This window comes from Saccopteryx bilineata, chromosome 2 (genome assembly GCF_036850765.1).
Source record: "Saccopteryx bilineata isolate mSacBil1 chromosome 2, mSacBil1_pri_phased_curated, whole genome shotgun sequence".
Classification (NCBI taxonomy): Eukaryota; Metazoa; Chordata; class Mammalia; order Chiroptera; family Emballonuridae; genus Saccopteryx; species Saccopteryx bilineata.
Window position 1 is genome coordinate 100,559,196 of NC_089491.1, and position 24,784 is coordinate 100,583,979.

The 24,784-nt window shown below is 42.0% G+C and overlaps 1 protein-coding gene across 2 annotated transcripts in view; it reads left to right on the plus strand.

Moving 5' to 3' along the window:
- Window positions 1-24,784, plus strand: part of SPTLC1 (serine palmitoyltransferase long chain base subunit 1) — a 64,905-nt gene that overhangs the window by 39,182 nt on the left and 939 nt on the right. Inside the window, exons 8-15 of one of the 2 annotated variants that reach the window (XM_066257501.1) lie at window positions 3,003-3,092; window positions 8,377-8,484; window positions 11,024-11,119; window positions 11,861-11,957; window positions 13,171-13,225; window positions 20,282-20,399; window positions 23,143-23,216; window positions 23,714-23,718. In XM_066257501.1, coding sequence (XP_066113598.1) covers window positions 3,003-3,092; window positions 8,377-8,484; window positions 11,024-11,119; window positions 11,861-11,957; window positions 13,171-13,225; window positions 20,282-20,399; window positions 23,143-23,216; window positions 23,714-23,718 — 643 coding nt within the window. The remainder of the gene's footprint in view (window positions 1-3,002; window positions 3,093-8,376; window positions 8,485-11,023; window positions 11,120-11,860; window positions 11,958-13,170; window positions 13,226-20,281; window positions 20,400-23,142; window positions 23,217-23,713; window positions 23,719-24,784) is intronic. The other variant, XM_066257500.1, reaches the window with a different exon arrangement.

The following is a 24,784-nucleotide window of genomic DNA, read 5'->3' on the forward strand; positions in this document are numbered from 1 at the left end:
AGAGAGACAGAGAGGAAGGAGGGGGTGGGGTGGAGAAGCAGATGGGCGCTTCTCCTATGTGCCCTGGCCGGGAACAGAACCCGGGTCCCCCGCACGCCAGGCAGATGCTCTACCGCTGAGCCAACCGGCCAGGGCCTAATGATTTCCTTTTTACAAATTGTAAAAGATGTCCCTTATGCAATTTAGTATAGAATGCACGACCACTACCTTGAGTAGTGGGACCAGGGACCAGTCTGCTGTGGAGTTTATTGTGCCAAGTTAGTATTGTTCAGGTTTGGAAAACATATCAGGTGTCCTGTGTGTTTGTGTTTTACCAGATTTATAATCTGGAACTTTTTTTTTAGAATAATAAATATAATTATCTTGAAATTTATTTTCATTTTATAGTTTTTACTTTTTTACTTATTACCATATTTTTCATCCCATAAGACACACCTAGGGTTTTAAGGAGGTAAATAAGAAAAAAAATATTCTGAACCAAATGGTGTGTTAAAATATTTAATAAAATATACCACAGTAATATTTCAACAATGTAAACTCAACAGCAGTATTAACAACCATTAGCACTGTTATTAACAAACAAGAAGAGACTTTAATGTTTAAATACTCTTCTAGTTGTCCAGGAGCCCACAAGCAGCTAAAAAAATGAACATTCACTCCATAAGATGCACAGGCATTTACCCCTCCACTTTTGGGGGAAAAAAGTGTGTCTTATGGAGCGAAAAATACAGTAATTTATACTACATTTTCCTGCCAAGAGTAGACTCTCTAAATAATTACATTTTAGTTTTTGAAAATAATATCTTTTCAATTTTATTTTCACATGAATATAAATGTTAAGTTTTTTTAGTATTTTTTACTTAGATGCTTATCTTTCCTTTGAAAGTAAGTTATTACAGTTTATTTCCCAAGATGTTTCTCATTTCCTACTGGGTTCTCTTGTCCCATAGCCTCCTAAAAAATAAAAGACAGTAGATAAAAACAACAGTTCATAGAAGAAATACAAATAACTGAGTAAGTGAATAGTAGCCTGGCTTCACTGGTAATTAGAGAAATTAGGCTAGGCAGTTTTGCTGTCCAGTTAGGGATATTCTTTAATAGTAATAATCACTGTGTGATGACACGGAGAGCCGTCCCATAATTCTGGGAAGAGTTTCAGTTGACATGGTCATCCTAGAGGGTAAGTGAGCAAGTATATTACAGTTTTTTTGTTTTTGTTTTTTGGTGACAGAGAGAGGGGGACAGATAGGGATAGGCAGACAGGAAGAGAGAGAGATGAGAAGCATCAACTCTTCGTTGCGGCACCTTAGTTGTTCACTGATTGCTTTCTCATATATGCCTTGACAGGGAGACTACAGCAGACCTAGTGACCACCCTTGCTCAAACCAGATGAGCCCGCACTTAAGCTGGCAACCTCGAGGTTTTGAACCTGGGTCCTCCATGTCCCAGTCTAATGCTCTATCTGCTGCACCACCGCTTGGTCAGGCTCCTCAGTATTCTTAAATGTCCATATCCTCCAGGCTTGTATGTGGGTTGCTGTCTAATCAGAAGTGGTATTTGCAATATGATGTAAAACAGCAAAATGAGGGAAACAGCCTACTTCCAACATTCATTCATTTTTGGTAAATGAATCGTTGGAGAATCGTTCATTTTTGGTAAATATTAAATAATGTGGAAATGCTCATGACATAATATTTTTAAAATTCAGGTCCTAAGATTGTTGTAGTGAAATCCTGATTTGAACAAAGTAATTTATAAAGATACGTTTTTTATAAGAAAGACAAAGTTATCAGTGTATGATGTGATGAGCTAATTACTTCTTTTTTGTACTTTTCCATTTCCTAAGAGTTCTAGTGAATATTTTTAAGTCCTAAATAAAACACTTCATTTATAAAAGGCAGGGAGAAGTGGGATATGCCCCCATGACCTCATCTGGGACTGCTAGCAGACCCATGGCCTTTGGGTCTATGTTAATGACAGAGTGGCACGGACCAAGCAGACTCAGTGCTGGCTGCTTTTGCACACTAACCAAGCGCCTTTCTAAGTGTTCCAGCTGTGGGTTCTAAGAGACCCCTTAGTATAGCTCTAATATTTGAGTTTCTAGCTATCCACCAGACAGAAGCTTAGCGGTCAGAACCTTGGAGTAGCAAGGTGACCGTAGACTCTCTGGGTCTCAGTGTTTTCAGCCTCTCACACCTGAAGTATTTCCACATTCAGCAGTGGGGCTTGGAATCACTGGGTGTGGGGAAGGAGTGTGTGATCTGAAAAGTCCCTCCACATATTGACTTCCAACATCACCAGGGAAGGTCATAGTCAAGTTTCACTTGACCCAGTAGTGAAGAGTAAGGAAGAAAAAGGGTTTCGTCTTTTTTTTGGTAAATAAAGTAAAGCAGGGTTTGTCTGTTTTTTAACTTTTATTATGAAAAATTCTGGACATATTCCAAGGAAGCACAAGTATAATGAAGTCCCTGGGCCCTTATCCCAGCTTGTTACCAACATCTGCCATTCTTGTATCATCTGAATCTCCACCTGACTACCCACTACATCTCTGTGATGATGACTGACATTGTTGTAATAGTTCTTTTTATTTTAGGTGAAATTTACAGACACTGAAATACACAGATCCTAGCCATACAGTTTTTCCCAATGGTTAGACCTGTGTAACCCTGGTATCTTGGCTCCTATCATGATATCAAAAGTCCTATCATCCCAGAAAGTTCCTTGGCCTCCTCCCCTGTCATTCTGGGCTTGGAGTTGTTTGTTTGTGTGATACTATTCTCAGTGTGTAAACCATGTGTGTGCATGTGTGTGTACATGCACGTATAAGGTCTCCTAGTGGACTGTATGTACTGAAACCCACATCTGAGAGGAGGAAACATGACCTGAGACTGGGCTTGAAATTCACCCAGACTCTTATTTATTTAATTTGATGAATGAATCTTATAACAGATTTTATATTTGGAGTTACTAAAATTTAAAATGTCTGGGCTTTTTTTCCAAAGAATCCTCGCAAGGCTCGTGTGACTCGGCGTTTCATCGTGGCTGAAGGGCTGTACATGAACACTGGAACCATCTGTCCTCTTCCAGAACTGGTAAGTGGCTGGCTGGCTGTCAAATGAGTGTTCAGACTAGGTGCAGTTTGCTATTGTTTTTATGACTGCTTTTAATGTATAGCGTCCACACTGGTTTGCACAACAGGTATCATAAGCACATTCTAATCATACCTGAGATGTAGATTAGCATTCAGTGCCTACTTTGGCCTTTATAAAGGAATTAAGACTCAGCTTTTTAAAACCAGCTTCATAGAGGTATGCAGTTAAATGTACATTTTGATAAGTTGTAACAGCTGTATATACCACTGTCACCACCACCATAGTCAAGATATAGAACATATTTATCACTTCAGAAAGTTCCCTCATGCCTGAGTAGTCAGTACCCCCAGACTTGGCCCAAGGCCACCATTAATCTTTTCATTCCTATAGTTTTGCCTTTTGTATAATTTCATAAAGATAAAATACTATATGTATTTTATAAAACTTAAGTTTTTTAATAGGAAAGCAATATACTGTTTTTAGAAACCATGACTATTGGGCCTGACTGGTGGTGGTATAGTGGATAGAGCGTTAACCTGGGACACTAAGGTCCCAGGTTCAAAACCCTGAAGTCACCGGCTTGAGTGTGGGCTCATCCCACTTGAGTTCAGGATCACCAGCCTGAGCATGGATCGTTGATGTGATCCCATGGTCTCTGGCTTGAGCCCAAAGGTCGCTGGCTTGAAGCCAAGGTTGCTGGCTTGAGCAGGGGATCAATGGCTTGGCTGCAGATGCGTTGTCAAGGCATGTATGAGAAGTAATTAATGAACAACTAAAGTGATATGACTATAAGTTGATGCTTCTCATCTCTCTCTCTTACTGTCTGTTTCTCTCAGGTATGTGCACTAAAAAAAAAAGAAAGGAAAGAAAGACTTGGAATTTTTTTTTTTAATGGAGGTGAAATTTATATTACATAACATTAGCTATTTTAAAGTATACATATCAGAACCTGACTGGGTAGCTCAGTTGGTTAGAGCATCATCCTGATACTCCCAGGTTGTGAATTTGATCCCTGGTCAGTGGATCAACCAATGGATGCATAAATAAGTGGAACAACAAATTGGTGTTTCACTCTTTATCCCTTCCTCTCTCTCTACAATCAATAAAGTGTACAGGTTAATGGCATTTAGTACATGCACAGTGTTGTACAAACATCAACTATCTAGTTTAAAATCTTTTCATCACTCCGCTGTACCCATTGAGCAGTCTCTCCCCTTTTCCCTCTCCTTTAGCCCTCAACAACCCCCAGTCTGCTTTCTGTCTGTGTGGATTTACCTAAACTGGGTATATCTGTAAATGGAATCACCCTAATAGACATCATATATAGTAGTTCACCCCTTACTTCAGGGGACACATTCCAAAAACCCCTGTGGACACCTGAATTTGTACATAATATCTAACCCAATATATACCACATTTTTCTTATAAATGCATATATACAATAAAGATAAACCTATAAATTAGGCACAGTAAAAGATTAACACTGACATAATAAAATAGAACAATTATAACTACACTGTGATAAAAGTTATGTGAAGGTAGTCACAGTTTCAGGGGGTCCCTTGCTGAAGTCTTGTATAGGCTCCATGCCTCCAGGTGCAACATGTCGCCATCAAATTGGGATACATTTCCTGTGCACATCTTCCACCTGCTAATTTAATGTCTTTTCCCATTCATGTACTGTGATTGTAACTTGTATCAATAGTTTGAAATACAATGAATTTCTTTTATCTTCTTCACAATTTCACAGATGGAAGATTCATTCTTACTGTAGCTCTTAGCAACCTAAGCATACGATTTTTTTTTATTTTAATGGGGTGACATTGATAAATCAGGGTACATATGTTCAGAGAAAACATCTTTAGGTTATTTTGACATTTGTTTATGCTGCATTCCCATCACCCAAAGTCGATTTTTTTTTAAGTCTTTCCATTTAAAGAAAACACCAAATGGCTTCTCTTCAACATCTGAATTGCCAGCATCACTACTCTTACACTTTGGGGCCGTTAGTAAGTAAAGTAAGGGTGACTTGAACACAGTCACTGCAACACCTGGACAGCAGCTCTGGTAGCTGAGACGACTACTAAGTGTGTATTGTGTGGATACGCTGGACAAAGGGTGATTCACGTCCTGAGCAGCACTGGGGATGGCGCGAGATTTCATCACACTACTCAGAGCAGCATGAAATTTAAAACTCAATGAATTGTTTATTTCTGGGATTTTCCAGTTAATATTTTCAGACCACAGTTGACTATGGATGAGTGAAACGGAATGCAAACTGAGGCTAAGGGGAGACTACTGTAATACATGACCTCTGTGTCTGGCTTCATTCACTTAGGTTAATGTTTTCACAGTTGTAATTTGTAGCATGCGTCAGTACTTCTTGTTAATACTAAGTAATGCCATGTTTATAGATGTACTGCATTTTGTTTATCTGCTGATGAACTTGGATTGTTTCCACTTTATGGCTATTGTGAATAGTGTCACTATGACCATTTGTACAAGTATTTGTTTGAATTCCTGTGTTTTTTTGTCTGTATATCTAGCAGTGTAATTGCTAGATCACATGGTAGCTTTATGTTTAACTTACCAAGGAACTGCCATACTGTTGCCCACAGTGGCTGTGCCATTCTATTAATTATGTACTGTATTACATTGGCCGGTTTTCCTGTGTTGAACCACTCTTGCATTTGACCATTGAAATTTGAATCTATGAGTTCATCAGTTGAATAAGGATTTTAAATGAGAGTTTCTTTTCTTGTTTTTAAAGTTTTTCACTATGTTTTAAGAAAATACAGATACATCCTAAGTATCAATGAAAAATATGTATTTGTTTCCCTCTCCTTGTTTTCATGAGTGTCAGAGACTGATAGAATAATGAGGGGGAGGTGGTGGGCAAACGATACTAGAACTGTATGTTACAGGGCTACAATAATGGAGCAGTACTGATGGGCAAGTGCACAGCTGAGCAATGACACAGTACTGGAAGTGTAGGGGCAGGTGAAGTATGAGTAGTGAGGGTCAAAGGTCACAGGACACAAAATAGGGCTTGACTGTGGGTTTCCCTTCTTTCACTGATTTTTTTATTTGCACACTAATATGTTTAGAATGTTATTAAATACGTGTGTGTGTGTGTGTGTGTGTATGTGTGTTTAAGTAAGAGGCTGGGAGGCAGAGAGACAAACTCCCACATGCACCTTGACCAGGATCCATCCAGCAACCCCCATCTGGGGCTGATGCTCTGCCCATCTGGGGCTGCTACTCCATTGCTTGGCAGTCGAGCTATTTTAGCACTTGAGGTGAGGCGATAGAGCTACCCTCAGTGCCCGGGGCCAACCTGCTCGAACTACTTGAGCCATGGCTGCCACAGGGGGGGAGAGAGAGAGAGAGAGAGAGAGAGAGAGAGAGAGAGAGAGAGAGAGAGGTGGAGAATCAGATGGTTACTTCTGTGTGCCCTGACCAGGAATTGAACCTGGGACTTCCACATGCTGAAATGATGCTCTGCCACGGAGCCAACCAACCAGGGCCTAAATATATTCTAAAACATGATATTTTAAAAGTATCTCATTCATGTTAATGGATATAAAGGAGTCAGTGTTGAAAAGATGTGATTCTCCCCAAATGAGTTGACTCATTTTTAATTAAAATCCAGCAAAAAGCTCAGTGGTCCAAGCACGTCCCCACTCCCCCCGAGTTTGATATTGATTGGCAAGGTTAGCCAATAAAATTTTGATGATTAAAAAATAAATAATCTGAGTCTTGTGATATGGGACATCAAATTATTTTATACATGTTGTTCATTCTATAGTTTTAGTGGGAAAAGTTCTTAAAAATTAAATCTTTAGTAATTAAATGTGTAATACTAGCACAAGAAAAGATATATGAGTTATGGGAGAGGTCAACTTCTCATATCACTTATAAAGTTAGTGGTTGATAATGACTTAATTCAGTTGTGAAACTGATCAAGTACATACCATGAGGTGTCATTAAACATTGGGGTAGGAGACCTATACACAAACATGCATATGTTCAACTTCCCAATGTGTAAACACAAATGCGAATAACATGAAATACTTAGAACATGCAGATAGACACATCTAAAAAAATGCCATGGATCCACTTTAGAACACAGTGCCACAGAGGGCAGAAGGCGTGCACTTCCCTGGGACTCAGACCAGTGTCTAGCAGATGGGTTACGTGTCTGTACTCATAATGTCTTATGTTTACTTTTTTGAGAAATCGGCACTATGCTGTCTGTATTACTGAGTCTGAACATTTTAGAGCACCTTAGAGTGCAGTCAATTCTCATTAATGTTTTGTAAACATGCTGCAAATACTGAATTACAGAATTCAGCCCTGTTGCTCCCAGCACAAACCCAGAGTTAATTTTCTGCAAGCCTCTAATCACAACTTTTCATCAGTCATTCAGTACATTACCTCATTTTACAATATATATGATTCTGTTTGAAGACACCTTACTTCATTTATATTGTTGATTCATTCACATCTAGCTCACAGCCAATAGCAGTCTAACTCCTGCCTGAATGAAGCTCATCTAACACACGTGTTTTCTCCATGAGACACATCACAGCCTTCTCACACTGAGAACACCAGACAGCACCTTAGCCTTTTTTAAGAGAGGCACTGACAGAGACAGGAATATCGAACTGTTCCTGCATCTGCCCTAACTGGAGAATTGAACCAGCAACCTCTGCATTCTAGGACAATGCTCCAAAATCAAGCCGGCCAGGGCTTAATTTTTTTTTTTGGGGGGGGGGGGGGGCTCACAGCATTCATTTGTTGTTCTGCTCAGTCGTGCATTCATTGGTTGCTTCCTATGTGGGGCCCGATCCTGGATCAAACCCGCAACTTTGTCATTTTGGGATGATGCTCTTAACCAACTAACTAACCAGCCAGGGCCCTATGATTAGGAGCATTTTAAACAAAAATCACAAAATGCAGAAACTATGGCAATGAATAGACTGTTAAAAGGACAGTTGCGTACAGGATGAGCTGAAGCAGCCTCCTCATTCAACTCAGCTGGGAACATGCATGTCGGGTGACTCGGGTTTTACTGCTCTGTCTTGTGCCCTGAGTATTGATTTGGGGGTTACCTATAAATTTCAGCAAGTGTGTGGAGTCACAGATAAGAATCTACCTATATTGAGGAGCAACTGTACATGCTTTTTTCTCCTTTTCACTTGTTAATTTTGTTTTTCCCAGGTTGTTCTGTTTGCTGCTGCTAATCATCAGAATTGTAAAGTTATGTTTTATTAACACTTAGGTTAAGTTAAAATACAAATACAAAGCCAGGATCTTTCTGGAAGAAAGCCTCTCATTTGGAGTCCTGGGGGAGCATGGCCGAGGAGTCACGGAGCATTTTGGAATCAATGTAAGCTCTCCTTTTTGGACATTCCCTCATGTAGGAAAGACGCAGTTGTGTCCTCTGAGCTGGTTCATGGTCACAGACAGTGCTCCTCGTGGGTGAGTGGACAGGGCCACGCCACTCTGGTGTCTGTCACTTCACTGAGCCAGACCAGTGGGCCCTGTTTACACTCTCAGAACTATTCACTCAGAAAGGTTCACCATAGAATTTGTGTCATGTCTACATGGTAGTGTTGGATCCTGGCTTTCAGTATCTCTTCTCTGGAAACGATTGAATCTACCTTCCATTTTGTTTGTTTGTTTGTTTGTTTGTTTCTTAAAGTCAGTAAGAATTCCCTAAGTGGTTCTTGAGAAAGTATCTATTATGATGGCAGTGAACGGATGTTCTTTTAATATTTAAAGTCCTGACACATAGACATATGTCGAAATACCAGTGGCTGGGATTCAAAGCCCCTCAAAGTGAGTTTGTCGTGTTTTCTTTAGCTGAAGGGAAGTGTGAGCCCCACTGCCCTGATCTTAGCGATTTGTGCTCCTGGCCCTCATGGAGCAGTGAGTCCACCCATCTACAGAACCTGTCTCCACCCACACCATGTGTATTGTCATGTTGAAGGAAGCTTTTCTTCACATCCTGTGCATAAAAGTTTTGCAGCCTGTGTTAACAAGTCGAACTATGAACCGTTAAATCACCTTAGATTAACTGCACGTCACTACACATACAGTCCTAGAGCAGTTAAATTGACATACACACTCCCAAAGGAATCGAAGATAAAATGGAAATGTAATTCAAGCAAAATTTAAAGCATGAAAATTTTAAAGAGGGAGAAGAAGTACTGTCAACCGTCACTGTTCTAGTTTTCTAACTGCTTTCAGCAGTTGTCATGGAGATAATACATATGAGGGCTTGAGTGAGAGTAGAGTATATGGGCTTTGTTTAGATCTTGAGTCAAACAAATACTGTAAAAATACAAAACACAAGCAAAGTGTTGTGAGACTAATATTTTAACACCAAATATTTGATATTAAGAAATTTTTTGCCTGACCTGTGGTGGCACAGTAGATAAAGCATCAACCTGGAAATGCTGAGGTCGCCGGTTCAAAACCCTGGGCTTGCCTGGTCAAGGCACATTTGGGAGTTGATGCTTTCTGCTCCTCCCCCCTTCTCTCTCTCTCTCTCTCCTCTCTCTCTCTCCCCCTCTCTCTCCTTTCTAAAATGAGTAAATAAAAAAAATTTATAAAGAAATTTTTCATTTATTAGGTATGATTTTATTTTTGAAAGAGTCCATATCTTGTAGCAATATGCACTGAAATATTTATTGATGAAACTATATGAAGTCTGAAATTAACTCCAGAGAAATAATGAGGGTTATAGTGGCTATACATAGAATGAGACAGTCCATGAGTTGACAGTTGAATCTGAGTGATGGGATACTTTCTTCTATTCTCTCTACTTCTGTATATATTTGAAAATTTTTATAATAAAAGGTGTTTTTTTTTGTTTCTGTTTTTTTAAATAAGAGTGCATAGGAACACTTGGAAAAACACCAGCTATGATCTGACTGGTCATTATCATAGCCATCCGTGAGTAACTGTTGATTGGTTACTCTGTGGCCAGGATGAAACTGGATCTGGGGCCTGGAGCAGACAGTGAGGAGCAAAGGATTACTGCAGGAGTTGAGACGATAGTGGGGCCTCAGAAGCCCACAGGAAACACTAGGTTCATCTACTGCCTGGTCCATCCAGTCTGGTCAAAGACTCGATTGCCATGTTCATTTTTGAAGAGATAGATGTGAGTGGGATGTAGGAACAGAGTGCTCAAAACTTAGATTTGGCCTGACCAGGCGGTGGCGCAGTGGATAGAGCGTCGGACTGGGATGCGGAGAACCCAGGTTCGAGACCCCGAGGTCGCCAGCTTAAGCGTGGGCTCATCTGGCTTGAGTAAAAAGTTCACTAGCTTGGACCCAAGGTCACGGGCTCGAGCAAAAGGGGTTGCTTGGTCTGCTGAACGCCCTAGGTCAAGGCACATATGAGAAAGCAATCAATGAACAACTAAGGTGTCCCAACGAAAAACTGATGATTGATGCTCTCATCTCTCTCCATTCCTGTCTGTCTCTATCTATCCCTTTCTCTATGTCTCTGGGGGAAAAAAAAAAAGCTCTTGCGTTTTAAATTTAAAAAAAAAACACCTTAGATTTGTATTTACCTCAAGTACCTTTTGTGGGGAAGGCGAGGAATGATTTTTGAACCTCTGAATATTTTTAGTATCAAACAGCTTTGGGTTTCATCTTTTGATTTCTCTCTCTCTTCCATTGTGTATAAATGTTAGCGTATGATCCAATGGCAAGAAAGAAAAAGCAAGACGCTTTCAGGCAGGCTTTGAAACGGCAGTCCTTTTAACGATAGCTCTTGTGTGGTTTGTCCTCTGTTTCCACGTGCATAGTTCATAAAACCCAGATGTTGATGTGATTAGTGCTGACATTTTGTCTCTAGGCTTGACATTGTCTGTTTTTAATCCAGAAATAATTGACACAGTCCCTCTTTTCTGGCAGATCGATGATATTGATCTCATCAGTGCAAACATGGAGAATTCTCTTGCTTCCATTGGGGGATTCTGCTGTGGCAGGTCTTTTGTAATTGACCACCAGGTAGGTTCTTTTCAGAAACAAAAGAAGCAGCTGAAACCCACTGCTGCATGTCACCTCAAAATGTAACTTTTGATTAATAAAATCTCATTCACAGTTAATCACATAATTTTTATTTAAAAGGGTTTTGGTTTTTTTTTAGTCAGTGAGAGGAGGGAAGGCAGTGACAGACTCTCACATGCGCCCTGACCAGGATCCACTCAGCAAGCCCACTAGGGGGCAGTGCTCTGCCCATCTGGGGCATTGCTGTTGCTCAGCAACCGAGTTCTTAGCGTCTGAGGTGGGGGCCATGGAACCATATTCAGCACCCTGAGCCAACTCGCTCCAATCGAGCCATGGCTGCAGGAGGGGAAGAGAGAGAGAGAAAAAATCAAGAGGGGGAGGGGTGGAAAAGCATATGGTCACCTCTCCTGTGTGCCCTGACCAGTATTTGAACCTGGGACAGCCACACACCAGGCCAGTGCTCTACTACTGAGCAAACCGGCCAGAGCCTTAAAAGTTAATTTGTTAAAGAATCACTCAAAATATTTACATTTTGATACATTTTTATATTATCTCCCTTTTTTAAAAAAAGTCTTGTTTTTGTTACCTGTATGAGTTTTATTCATGCCTGGATCTTAACTGCCTCACTACTTGTAGATACTATCCAGTAAATGATTCAGAGATGTGGTGCGTTTAGATTTTTTAGCTGGGAAAAAAAAAGAGAAATGTATTAGTGCTTTCAATTTGTTTGTTTCTCCTCAGCGACTTTCCGGCCAGGGGTACTGCTTTTCAGCTTCATTGCCTCCCCTGTTAGCCGCTGCTGCGATTGAGGCCCTCAACATCATGGAAGAGAATCCAGGTACGACCTTCCAGCCCAGGGAGTCGGACACTGGCCATGCTCCTGGTGTACGCTGTGGAGGAGTTAGTTAGAGGACAGGATTCATCAGAGAGTGGCTCTCACCTTCCATCATCAGGTGTGACTAATAGAGAAGTAGTTGTTTCTGCGTCAGCAGTTGAGTGTAGAGCTGTTCTCTTGTCCCAGAGCTGGAGCCAAAGTGCTGGTTTCCTTTTTAGCCTTTGAACTTAGTACCTAGTTCACCAGCTATTAAAGCTCACTTCATGCACAAAGAGCTAAATTTAAAATGTGGCTTTGACTGTGATCATACCTCCTCACCAAAGCCTAAAAACAGAATTTGAGAAACAGGCATTACCTGGTATTTCTGGATTTTAAATTTTCTGAATTTCTAAATTTTCAACTTTGGTTTTAATTCAGAACCTTAGGAAATGTGAGTGCTTCTCTGTGCACATTCACCTTCCTACTTGGCCATTGGCCTTCTCAGAGATGGCAGTTTCTGACTTTTCCGTGAGGGAATGGAAAAACACCTAGGAGAGCCATGAATATTACTTTGTACACACAGTCAATATTTTTTACCCAATTGTTTAGATTCCAGAAATAACAAATATATTTGTACCCATTTATTCTTAGCCAGATTATTTATAGAATTTTGGTAAGAACAAGACCCATTGTTCTGCTGTGGAAAACGTCATCCCAGATTTTACTGAAAGTGGGGTGACAGCATATCAGTATGTGTCAAAGATGAACACTTGGGCCTCCAGGGGAATCTTTGGTTGTCTGTGTGTTACGAGTATGTGGAAGGGTTTGCCGCATTTTAAATTGATGAGCTTGAACTAGATCTTTAAAAATACTTTTAGGTCTGTAATAACCAGAATTTCCAAATATATAGTTGACCCTTGAACAACACAGGTTTGAACTTCACAGGCCGCTAATTCACGATTTTTTTAAATAAATACCTGTACTGTTTTCAGTCTGCAGTTGGAGGTTCAAGAATGCTGAAGGCTGACTGTATACATTGATCTGTGTCATTTTATAAGAGACTTGAGTATCGGTGGATTTTGGTATTTCCTGCAAATACCGAGGGACAATTCAAGTTTTTGAGAAGTCAAAAGTTATATGCAGATTTTCAACTGTGAGGGGCAGGGGGTGTCAGCACCCCTAACCCTCACATTATTCAGAGGTTAACTATACAATTGAATGCATTTTTTTCATTCAGGTATTTTTGCAGTGTTGAAAGAAAAGAGCCAACGAATTCATAAAGCTTTACAAGGGTAAGTTTTATATGTATGCAGCCAACTTACAAATCATCTGCATCACATTTTAAAAATTAATGTAAAATTTTGTATGTCATCTCTTTGGTTTTAGGTACATTTGATAGACCTAGGTCAGTTTGACTGAACTGCAACTATAAAACCAAAAACTCTATTCACTCAGATTTGTAAATTTGTGTGTATTCATTGTGTCGTTATTTTGAAGAATCATGTTTTTCTAAAAATGATACAAGCTCTTTAATAATGTAGTATACGGCCCTGGCCATTGGCTCAGCGATAGAGTGTCGACCCGGCATATTGGCAGTCCTGGATTCAATTTCCAGTCAGGGCACACAGGAGAGACAACCATCTGCTTCTCCTCCCTTCCCCACCCCCTTCTCTCGCTCTCTTTCTTCCTTTTCTGCAGCCATGGCTCAATCCGTTGGAGCACATAGGCTGTGGGCGCTGAGGATGGCTCTGCGGAGCTTCCGCTTCAGTTGCTAGAAACGGCTCAGTTGTGAGCATGGCCCCAGATGGGCAGAGCATCAGCCCTAGACAGGGGACAGGGGTTGCTGGGTGGATCCTGGTCTGGGCACATGCGGGAGTCTGTCTATCTCCCCTCCTCCCACTTCAAAAAAAAGAGCACAGCAGTGTGCAAGGTAAAAATAATAACCTGACATTCTACCACCAGAAATAACCAGCATAAACCCTAGAGAATCTCTTCACATCTACAAATATAAGGATATAATCACATGATGTGTAATTAAATGATAGTCTGTTCATACTGTCCATATTCCTTACTAGAAAATTATTTTTATTTACAGTTAGTGTTTATTTAAAGTTAAAAAGAAACACGTGAAATTGAAGTCAATCTTATGAGTGGTTTATTTGTTTTAATGACACAAGAGTACTTCTTTAAGATTTCCCTACAGTTGAGGAAAAAAACTGACATTGGTGACATATTCAAGCAGATTTCTGGTCTTATTGAAAATGGATTTACATTGCCCCAAAGTGTTTTCTTTTGCCTTTTCTAAGGTGAAACATGCCTTTTTGGTGATGAAAGGCCTCTTTATTGCCAGATGCGGAAACCAGAAACTTTTCTAAAAGAGAAGGATAGTTGAAAAATGAGCAGATCACAGCTGTTCCAGATAAAGTCGAGGCAGAAATAATTAAAGTTCTGGGTGTGTCTACCTGATAATAAGATCAGTTCTTGCATGATTTATGGTGCAGAGATAGTGTTTGTGTTGGTTTATGAAATATTAATGTACCAACACAGGCCAGCACATTGGAGTCACTGTAAATTCAGGAACAGATGCTCTTCATGCTGTCTGGCAACGTCAGTGTTTATTTTGTGACACCAGGTCTCCATTTCTCCCAGTTCTTTGACACCTTCTCATCTCTCCAACATCTTTCATCCTGGCAACCATGCCTCATGCTGTCACTTGGGAACTCTCATTTTTCCTAACAAACCTATCTGCACACTTATGGTATCTGAGTCAATCTCCCCTTATGTTACAGCCAAAGAAATGTTCCTCCAACTGTCACAGCTCTTCTTCCTAAAGCCCAAGTGCCTTTGGTTGTCCCCTCTTCTTGGTGTGGGTCTTCTCCTTCCTGAGTGTGTGGTTAGCATTCGGTGCCCTCTGACCCCTCACATTCCTTCCCCTGAGCACACCTCTACCTCTAGCAGCTCGCCCGGGCTCCACTTCTCCTTTGTAGCTTATCTTCTCTGGAGTCGTTTGTGCTTTCTCTACATCCTCACCTCTGTTTACACTTGACACTCCTGAATCTGCCTCTGCTCTTCCCTTCGCCCAGACTCTTCCGTTGGGCTTGTCGGTACCTGCCTTGTTGCCGACTCCAGCAGACCGTCTTCAGAACCCATCTCAGTGGTCCCAGTGCCTCTAGCACAACTGGCCACTGCCTTCCTGCAGCTCCCTCTTCCGTGGACCCTGTTCTGGCACACTGGCCGCTTCTGCCTATTTGAGTCGCTTTACCTTGGTCTTCTTAGAATCCTTTCTTTTAGCATCCTCCTCTTCAGGGTTTAGTCATAGGCCGCCTTTTCCGCTGCCTTCTTGGGGAGTTGCTTTCTTCCAGCCCTGGAGCTTCAGATCATGACACTTGTATGTGGGCAGCCCACAAATCTGTGTTTCCACTGTGTCCCACTCTTCAGGGTTCCAGGTCTCACATCCAGAGGCTTACCTAGTATCTCTATTTGGAGGACTCCACAGGCACCTCATGCCCAACACACAGTAAGGCAGGTGTGGGAGTACATCGCACAGATGTTTAGATATTTGGAGGGAACAGGAGACAGAACAGCAATGATGCCAGTGTGGTAAGAGGGGAGAACGGGCCAGGACATGAAGGGCCGTGGAGTCCTTGACAAAAACCAGGCTCAAATAGGGAGCCATGACTGGGCTCTGAACGAAAGAATGGCATGACATGACTGCACTTTCATCTTAGCAAAATCACTCTTGTGTTGTGTGAAAAAATATGTAATACATATTTGTAAGTACAGAGGCCAAGAGAACAGTGAGGAGATTGTGTGGTGCTGTGTGTAAAAGACAGTGTTGCTCTGACCTTCAGAGTAGCAGTGGATTTTGGATTTTTTTTTTTTTTCTTGAGAGAAGAGGAGGCAGAAACAGACTCCTTTATGCGCCCCAACCAGGATCCACCCGGCAAGCCCACTACGGGGCAATACTTTGCCCATCCGGGGCCCTTGCTTCATTGCAACTGGTGCCATATTTTAGCACCTGAGGTGGAGGCCATGGAGCCATCCTCAGTGCCCAGGGCCAACTCACTCTAATCAAGCCATGGCTACAGGAGGGGAGGAGAAGATAGAAGTGAGAGGGGGAGGGATGGAGAAGCAGATGGGCGCTTCTCCTGTGTGCCTGACCGGGAATTGAATCTGGGACATCTACACGCCAGGCTGACACTCTACCACTGAGCCAACTGGCCAGGACCTGGATATATTTTGAAGGTGGATTTGCCAGAAGTTCATATCCAGGGTGAGTGAGGAAAAGATGACTCAAGCTTGCTCTTTAGGTTTTTGGTGAATAACTAGATAGAGTTGCTAGTAAATAAAACGGATAATAGAACTGTTTGGGGAAATTTGTTGGGAAAATCCAGTGTTGAATATGTTAAGCTTGAAATGCAATCGGATGTCCAAGAGATACAATTTGAAGCTTAAGGGAGAAGCCTGACCTAGAGATAAGTTTGGGATCAACTGCATGTAAATGGTATTTCAAGCATATCCATGTGAAGAGGTCAGGGACCGGGCAAGGAGACTGAGAAAACCTAAGGAAGAGTCTAGGGAAAAAAACGTGTAAGTGGGTCAGCATGTCAGGTAGATCAGGTAAAGAGCGCTGAGAATTGGTCCTTTGGTTTTGTAGTGTGGAGGTTACTGCACTCGAGCAGTTTCAGGGGAGCAGTGGGTGCAGAAAGCCTGATAGAAGCAGGTTCAAGAGAAACCAGGAAGGGAGGGCTTGGACACAGTTGCATACCTGTTCTGAGGAGTTATGCTCTTGAGAGGAATAGAGAAATGGGATGGTGGCTGGAGGAAGAAATGGGTTCCGTGGTGGGAGGTCTCCATTTGTTTGCATATTAGTACCATTAGTTTCTAAATGTCCGAATGCCACGTCCTTTCTTCCTTGCTTGGTCTTTGTCCTTTACCAACTTCCCATTTTGACCTGAATCTGGTTTTTAGCTCTCTTTTTTTTTCTTTTTTTTTTTCTCTTCCTTTTCTCTTTTATTGGTTTATTTGCTCATGCTTGAGACTGTTTTTACTACTACCTCTGTTTGTATCACTGTAACTTTGGTTATATGGTCTGACAAAGTGAGCACAATCACTATAAGTTTTGGAGTAAGTTCAAGTTCCACCAAATATATTACTAGAATTTTAATAGTAATTATTAAGTTTTCTTGTTATACTGGAGGGAATTTATATCTACTTATTTGAATTTTCCTTTATTTCCTTTAATGAAAATTTAAAATTTTTTCCTGAAGCTCTTGTATCTTCATGTGACTTTTAAGGACAACTTGTCAATATCCTATAGATTTTGTTGCTTTTATGAATCAAGTTGTCTTTTATATTGTCTAATTGTTGCTGATTTATAAGAATGTTAATTGTTTTCTCTAAACCGATCTTACATTCAGCAGTCTAAGATCTTATTTATTCCAGTAGTTTGTTTCAGATGTACATGAAATCCTATTATCTATAATAATGTTTTTCTATCTTAATTCTTAAACATCTTATTTTTTTATTTTCTTTTATTGCATCCGTCTGGGTCTCTAATACTCTGTTGAACAGTGACAGTAATAGCAGACATCCTTCTCTAGTTCCCAATATAAAAGCATTTTCTTTATTATGTATAAAACATTTAATAGGTTTTTGTGGGTGGCCTTTATTACATTTATTCCTAGATTTGGAGACTTTTTAAAAATTATAGGTTTGTTAGATGCTGAATTGCATTGATATATTTTCTAATGTTAAGCCATCCTCACATTTCTGACTAAACTCCTACTTGACTATAATATAATTCTCTGTACTATTGATTTAGTTATATATTTTAATTTGAATTTTTATATCCATACTTACAATTTAAATGGTCCTATATTTTTTTTTAATACCAACTTTATGTAACCTAGAAGTCAGTGTCTGGTAGCCTCAACAAATTAAACCATTTTCCCACTTTTCCTGCTTTTAAGAAGCCACTGCATAAGACCAGGCTTGATGTTTATTTCGTCAGAGTTGGGCAAGAAAAGTTCTCGAGGCTTGGGGCCTTTGTGTTGGGTACAGTCTGTGATTATCTTTCTGTGTCTACATTTCTTCTCTTTTATATTATAAGTTTCTTTATTTTGCATTTAATGATAATCTTTCCAGAAATTTGCCTATCTTGTTATTTTAAGTTTTAATTATATTTTCTTTTCTTTCATTGATTCTTTCCTTATTTTTCTACTCTGATTGATTGAAGTTTTCTTACTCTTTTTTTAGGCTTCTTACTTAGGTTATTGGTTTTATTTCTTATTTTCCAATAAATACCTTAAAGGTAAACAATATCAAAGGTAGTGCTTTCAGTGTTCACTTCTAAGTAACTTTTTATAGTCTAATCAGTGCTTCTCTTCTCTCATCTCTCAGGATGTGTTTGGGACAGGTCGGCAGCCTGTGCTAGTTTGATTACTTGCTGGAACCTTAAGCATCCTTAAATTATAGCGGACAGTTGTATCAGCTTTCTCCCCAGACTGCAAGCGCATGACAGAGGCCACGGCTGAAGTGTTGATGGCCCTGTCCTTGGCACCTAGTCCATTTGGATAAAATCATATGCTTTCTACAATTTCTGTTTAAAAAGTATAATAGGGCCCTGAAATACAGCTGTTAAGTTTCTGAACTTGAGCTATAATTCTGTGTCCATTTGGTTTTAATTATACTTTCCTCTGGCATTCTGTCATGGCAGCAGAGAGAGGGCATTTTGTTTCCTTCCTTCCCCTAGCAGCTTCCCCCACCCACCCAGGGAGATGAGCCCTTGATGGCAACACAGGCTAAGCTGGGTTATAGTTGCTTTGTTCGTGTTAAGAAAAACACAAGCCATTTAATGCAGATGAAATGCTATTTGAAATATGAGTTTTAAAATTCTCCCTTGAGAGTTCATGACCTAAAAACAATTGGTACTTCTTTGTGTACAAGTTTAACACATTAAAATTTACATAGGATAATGGGTTTTAAAAGCACACAGTTTTGCTTCTGCATTTGTAAAGAAAACTAATCTAGAAGGTTCTCCCACATTCCAGAAACCCTAGATTCTAAGATTCCATGATTCAGATTTACAGCCTGGTTTACTGAGGGATCATAGCACAGTGTATGGCATTTAAAGAAAGGAAACATAATTGAATAATTGCAATGGTGGTTTGAAATCCAGGTGATGTTAGCTTCCAAGCAGCTCACATGCTCCGTGGCACATGGTAGACATTCAGTAAAAGCTTATGGAGTCTGGAACATATTTGAGGCGTAAAGCATGTTACCAGGTGCTCTTTGTGCACATTTCATTCCCAGGAAAGAGTCGTCTTCTCAGGTGAAACAAAGTAAATGAAAGCAAAACAGAATGTTTAGCCTCATTTCAAATAAACATGTACAGTATTACCATTTGTGTTCTAGGAGATAGGTCAGAAATCATCTTTAAATGTCTTTCTCCCTGAGAAGCAGATTTCTGAGCTCTTAATCCTAAAGAGAAAGAAAAGAATCATTAAGTAAAATTTAAAATTAAACATAGAAATACAGAGGAAACTTTCTTTTTTTTTTTTAAATTTTTTAATTTTTATTTATTTATTCATTTTACAGAGGAGAGGGAGGATAGAGAGAGAGAGAGGAGAGACAGAGAGAGAGAGAAGAGGGGGAGGAACTGGAAGCATCAACTCCCATATGTGCCTTGACCAGGCAAGCCCAGGGTTTTGAACCGGCGACCTCAGCATTTCCAGGTGGACGCTTTATCCACTGCGCCACCACAGGTCAGGCCAGAGGAAACTTTTCAATCGAAATATATTGCTAGTAGTCTACGTATTCTGATAATTTCTGAGAAGACAAGACACAGACTCAAGACTTAGATAATAATCAAGAACACATGTTATCCTTTGTAATAAGTAGTTTGTGAAGTGGAGGAAGTGAACAGTAAGTGTGGGAAGGACAGTGCAGCCCTTTCCTGCAGTGAGCCGTGAGGGGCCCGGTGTGGCACTGGGAAGAGACCTGGGATGTCCAGCGCCTGCGGGCCATGGGAGGAGAGGAAACTACAGGGCGAAGGACTAGCCACACTCGGTGGGGAGGGGGCAGGGCCTGCAGAGCTGCTGGGAAACGGGGGTGATTCCTGTGACAAGTGGCCCAGATTTGTTCTTGACGGCCTGCTCCTCCCAGCCGTGCTCAGAGGAACAGCATGGAGGGCGGGGGCACTGCCTGGAGCCATGTGTTCACCATGGCAGTCAGAGTCCCGCACAGGTCTCCCTCAGCGTTGCAGGTCTCGGAGACACGCGCTCAGGCAGACTGGGTGGAGACCCCTGGGCCTGGCGGATGTGCTCTGACCATGTATGTTTCCCCAGCATTTCCGGGTTAAAGGTGGTGGGTGAGGCCGTATCGCCAGCCTTTCACCTGCAGCTGGAAGAGAGCACCGGGTCCCGAGAGGAGGATGTGAAGCTGCTTCAGGAGATTGTAAATCAGGTGAGTGTCCCATCATCCGAGTGATTCTCCTTGTACCCTGCCCCTGGACCCACACCTTCTCTATGTTCTCTCCAGAGGGCTCTCTCTGCCCTCCGGGGTGGGCATGAGGGAGGAACTGGTCCCACTGGCGAGATTGCTCTGGTGTCCAGTGGAGTCCAGCATCTCTGCAAAAATGATCGGTCCCGTGGGATCTGCGTTCAGGTTGGACTGAAGGGGCGTGTGCTGGGCCACCTTGTATTAAAGCAGAATACACTTTGCCTCAACTCTGAATAGCCATCCCGAAAACCTTTCGCCACCATTTACAGTGCCAGGCTTTCTTCCAGCAGGCCGGCCAGTGTGTAGTGCCCCTGCAGCCTTGAGCAGCTGTCAGGGTGAGCCCCAGCAAAGCTCAAGAACAGGCTGCGATAATCTTATAGCCCAAAGGAGAGGAGGGAGGACCAATTTGTAACATGGCCTAATTTGGGAAGTCAGTTTCAATGTATTTACTCTCTGAAAGTGAATTTATTACTAACTGTAACTCAGTCATTAGCCAAGAAATGCTCACTTGTAAAGAGCACCTGCCCTTCCCTCTTGGAGTCCTGTCCCTCACGTGCCTGCCTGCGTGCCACAGTGTCCTCCCCCCACATGCCTCTGCATCCCCCCTCCTGTGCCTGCCCACGTGCTGCTGCCCCATAGCTCTGGAAATGCGTGCTTCTTACTTCAATCTGAAGCACATCTAGTGTATTTGTGAGAGTGAGAAGAGCCATGCTCTGCTTCTTTGTCATTTCCTTGTGGAGGTTCCTATGTGAGGCCCACTGCCTGGTGTCAGGGTCATTGTGATGGCCGCCACCTGTCCTGTGTCCCAAGATGTGTGAGCCACATCACCTAGAATAACAGATTCCTGGATAACTTTGTGCAATTTGTGGCCTTCTGGAGGCAGTCCTCTTAAAAAACCAAAATGTTACCAAGCTCAGAGTGTGAGATTACTAATTAAGAAAATATGATCCTGGCCTGTTGGCTCAGTGGTGGAGCATCAGCCTGGTGTGTGGATGTCCTGGGTTCAATTCCCAGCCAGGGCACATAGGAGAAATGTCCATCTGCTTCACCCTTCCCCCTCTCCTTTCTCTCTCTCTCTCTCTCCCCTCTCTAAAATACAGTGTGTCCATAAAGTCATGGTGCACTTTTGACCAATCACAGGAAAGCAACAAAAGACAATAGAAATGTGAAATCTGCACCAAATAAAAGGAAAACCCTCCCAGTTTCTGTAGCATGATGTGGCAGCATGTGCACATGCACAGATGATGACGTAACACCATGTATACAGTGGAGCAGCCCATGGCCATGCCAGTCAAGATGTGGACGGTACAGAGGAAAGTTCAGTGTGTTCTGTGCCTCGCTAAATTCGAATCTGTGACCAAAGTGAAATGTGAATATTGGCACATTTATAACGAAGCGCCACCACATAGGAATAACATTACTCGGTGGGATAAGCAGTTGAAGGAAACCGGCAGTTTGGTGGAGAAACCCCGTTCTGGTAGGCCATCAGTCAGTGACGAGTCTGTAGAGGCTATACGGGATAGCTACCTAAGGAGCCCTGAAAAATCTGTGCGTGAGCCCACATCTAACTGCACAGAATAGGTATGAAACTGGGAGAGTTTTCCTTTTATTTGGTGCAGATTTCACATTTCTATTGTCTTTTGTTGCTTCCTGTGACCAGTCAAAAGTGTACCATGACTTTACGGACACACTGTAAATAAATAAGATGATTCTAAAAAGTATACTGCTTACAAAAATTAGGGGATATTTCAAAATGTATATGAAGCGATATAAAAAACACATTTATTTTGTATTAAACAAGAACATTAGAAAAGCAAATAACAAGTCAAAGTTGTTTAATTATGCAAATGAGATACAAAACCAACTTTTATTTCATTGGTGAAAATGCACTATACAAAATGCACAATGAAAGGACTGGAGTATCTGCACGTTCCCTGATCCCCTAATTTCCATGAGCAGTGTATGATTCATATACCATAAAAGCCACCCTTTTAAAGTATACAGTTGAGTGCTTTCTGCACAACTCACAAGTTTGTGCAGCTGAAACTACAAAAAGTTTTCAACACCCCCCAAAAATAGACCATTGAAACTCACTATCTAGATCTGATTTTTATGCTTGCTTTATTTTGATAGAGAATATTTTTTAAGTATTAAAAAGTGTCAGCAGGTGACTAAGGCATGGGAAAGGTGTGCACAGATGTGTGGCAGCAGCCCCTGTGCCTGGCAGCCCTGCCGCGGGGAGCGAACAGGAATCGGGCATCGCTAGTATTGAAGGGTGAGCAGATTCTCTCTGAAACATTCAGCTCTTGGTTAGTCTGCAGAGCCTTGCTGGACTTGTCCCCCCATGTCCTAACTCTGGTTTGTCTAAAATGGTAATTTCTAGCTACCTGTGGCGATTGACATTTCAGTTAAGTAGAATTGACAGCTCTGTCAGAGGCACTAGTCATTTCTTAAAGTGCCCAGTGGCCACACAGGCTCCCTGCTGCTATGTGGACAGTGCAGAAGCAACACCTCCTTACTTTGGGAAGTTCTGTGCAACAGGGCTGCTCTTGATTACGATGTGCTGGTTTAGTTCTGTCTTCTAGCAGTTATAATTGGAAAAATGAATGAAAACTACTGTTGAGGGTGGCATTTCAGTGTGCCTTCCTGTTTTGATTGCCGCAGAGTCTGCAGTCCAGGTTTAAATGTATTTCTCCCCTTCCTGCAGTGCATGAACAGGAACATCGCATTAACCCAGGCACGCTACTTGGAGAAGGAAGAGAAGTGCCTCCCTCCTCCAAGGTTGGTGGTTATTAAAGTATAGGCTTACTTTTGTTTTCCTACTTTAAACCTGTGTGAAATGTATCATGTTTTAAAGTGTTTTGAACGGTTATCACAGTGTAGGGAAGAATGTTATCATTAAAATATAGAAATACATCATAGTTAAGAACAGAAAATACATTTTCTGTTCTTAAACTAGATGTGATATCTTAGCTGAAAAGCCCCACAGGACTCACAGTATCCTCTTGGATGACTGAAAGAAATGCCTAGATCCCAAGAATGCACTGGGCTGCGGAAACTTCATTCAGCAAATGCCTACCGTGAGACAGCACATGGCCAGCCCCTCACGAGGGCAGTGTCGGCAGTGCTCCCTTGCCCCTGGCTATAGCTCCCTGGGACAGCACACAGCCAGCACCCCACGAGGGCACTGCGGGCAGTACTCCTCTGTCCCTGGCTATAGTGTCATGTAGCACTTGATCCCACAGACACTTACACACACCCAAGGAATATGGTGGTAGGGGAAGTCAAAGGTTCTGGAAGCCCTCCCTGCATGGGCATGAACCTGGACTCATGACTTAACAGAACATCTGGATTCTGCCTTCTCTGTATTCACAGTGTAGTTGAAGAAGGGAGACACCTGGAGCATGATGTTTCCGGGTCGTGGCATGGAGTTGGTGAGGTCACAGAGTAGGCCATGGTTAGTCCGGCCTGGAGGAACTCAGGCTTCTGAGATGTATAAGCTGAGCCCGGAAAATGAAATTTGTCAGACAGTCTGGTGGGCATCATGGCCTTCCAGTCGGTAGTAGGGCATGCCCTGGCATAGTGAGCTATTATTGCATGTGGGGACCAATGCATAAGTTTAAAAAGCCTGGCAATAGGCCTGGGAATGCATGGGTGTCAGCACTGTGTGTACACAGAGGCTGGTCTGGAGCTCTGGCTGCAGCTCAGAAGAACCCAAAAGGTCATGCCCTGTCATTTCTAACTGCACCCAGCAAAAGTGTGACTTAGTGTCAGGAAGGTGGGGCAAGTGTGTTTTATGCCCTAGGCTCCAAGCCTCTTAGAGTGCAGCTCAGTGAATGTGTCCAGGGGATGAAGCGGACACATGTAGAGGAACAGCAATAGAATTGCCCTGTGGATCTGGTGTTTGTCTTCAATTTTCTGCTAACTTGAAACTGTCTGCCTTGACTCAAAGTATTATAGAAGTTCCACATGACTTACTGAGTTGTAAACACGAGCAGCCAGACAATTGGAGTTTTCATTTTGGGTTGGGTACTGCTTGAAGCAGTAGATCATTTCAAAGACCGAGTTTCCTGGCGTCCCTGGGCAGAGGCTCACTGCAAGGTTACTTCAAGTAGACACTCACACTCCAGGCAGGAAGCGATACACTCCTATAGAGGGCCTGATAGTAAATGTTCTGGCTTGCTTGCAGGACCTAGGGTCCCTGTCACAACTCCTTGCCCTGCCTTAGTAGTGCGGAAGCGTCTGTAGATAGCAGGACAGCTGCTGGGAGGGCCGTGCTCCAGGAGAGCTCTGTTCAGAGAGCAGGCAGCAGGCTGACCGGGGGATTTCTTATGTCTTATGTTATCTCT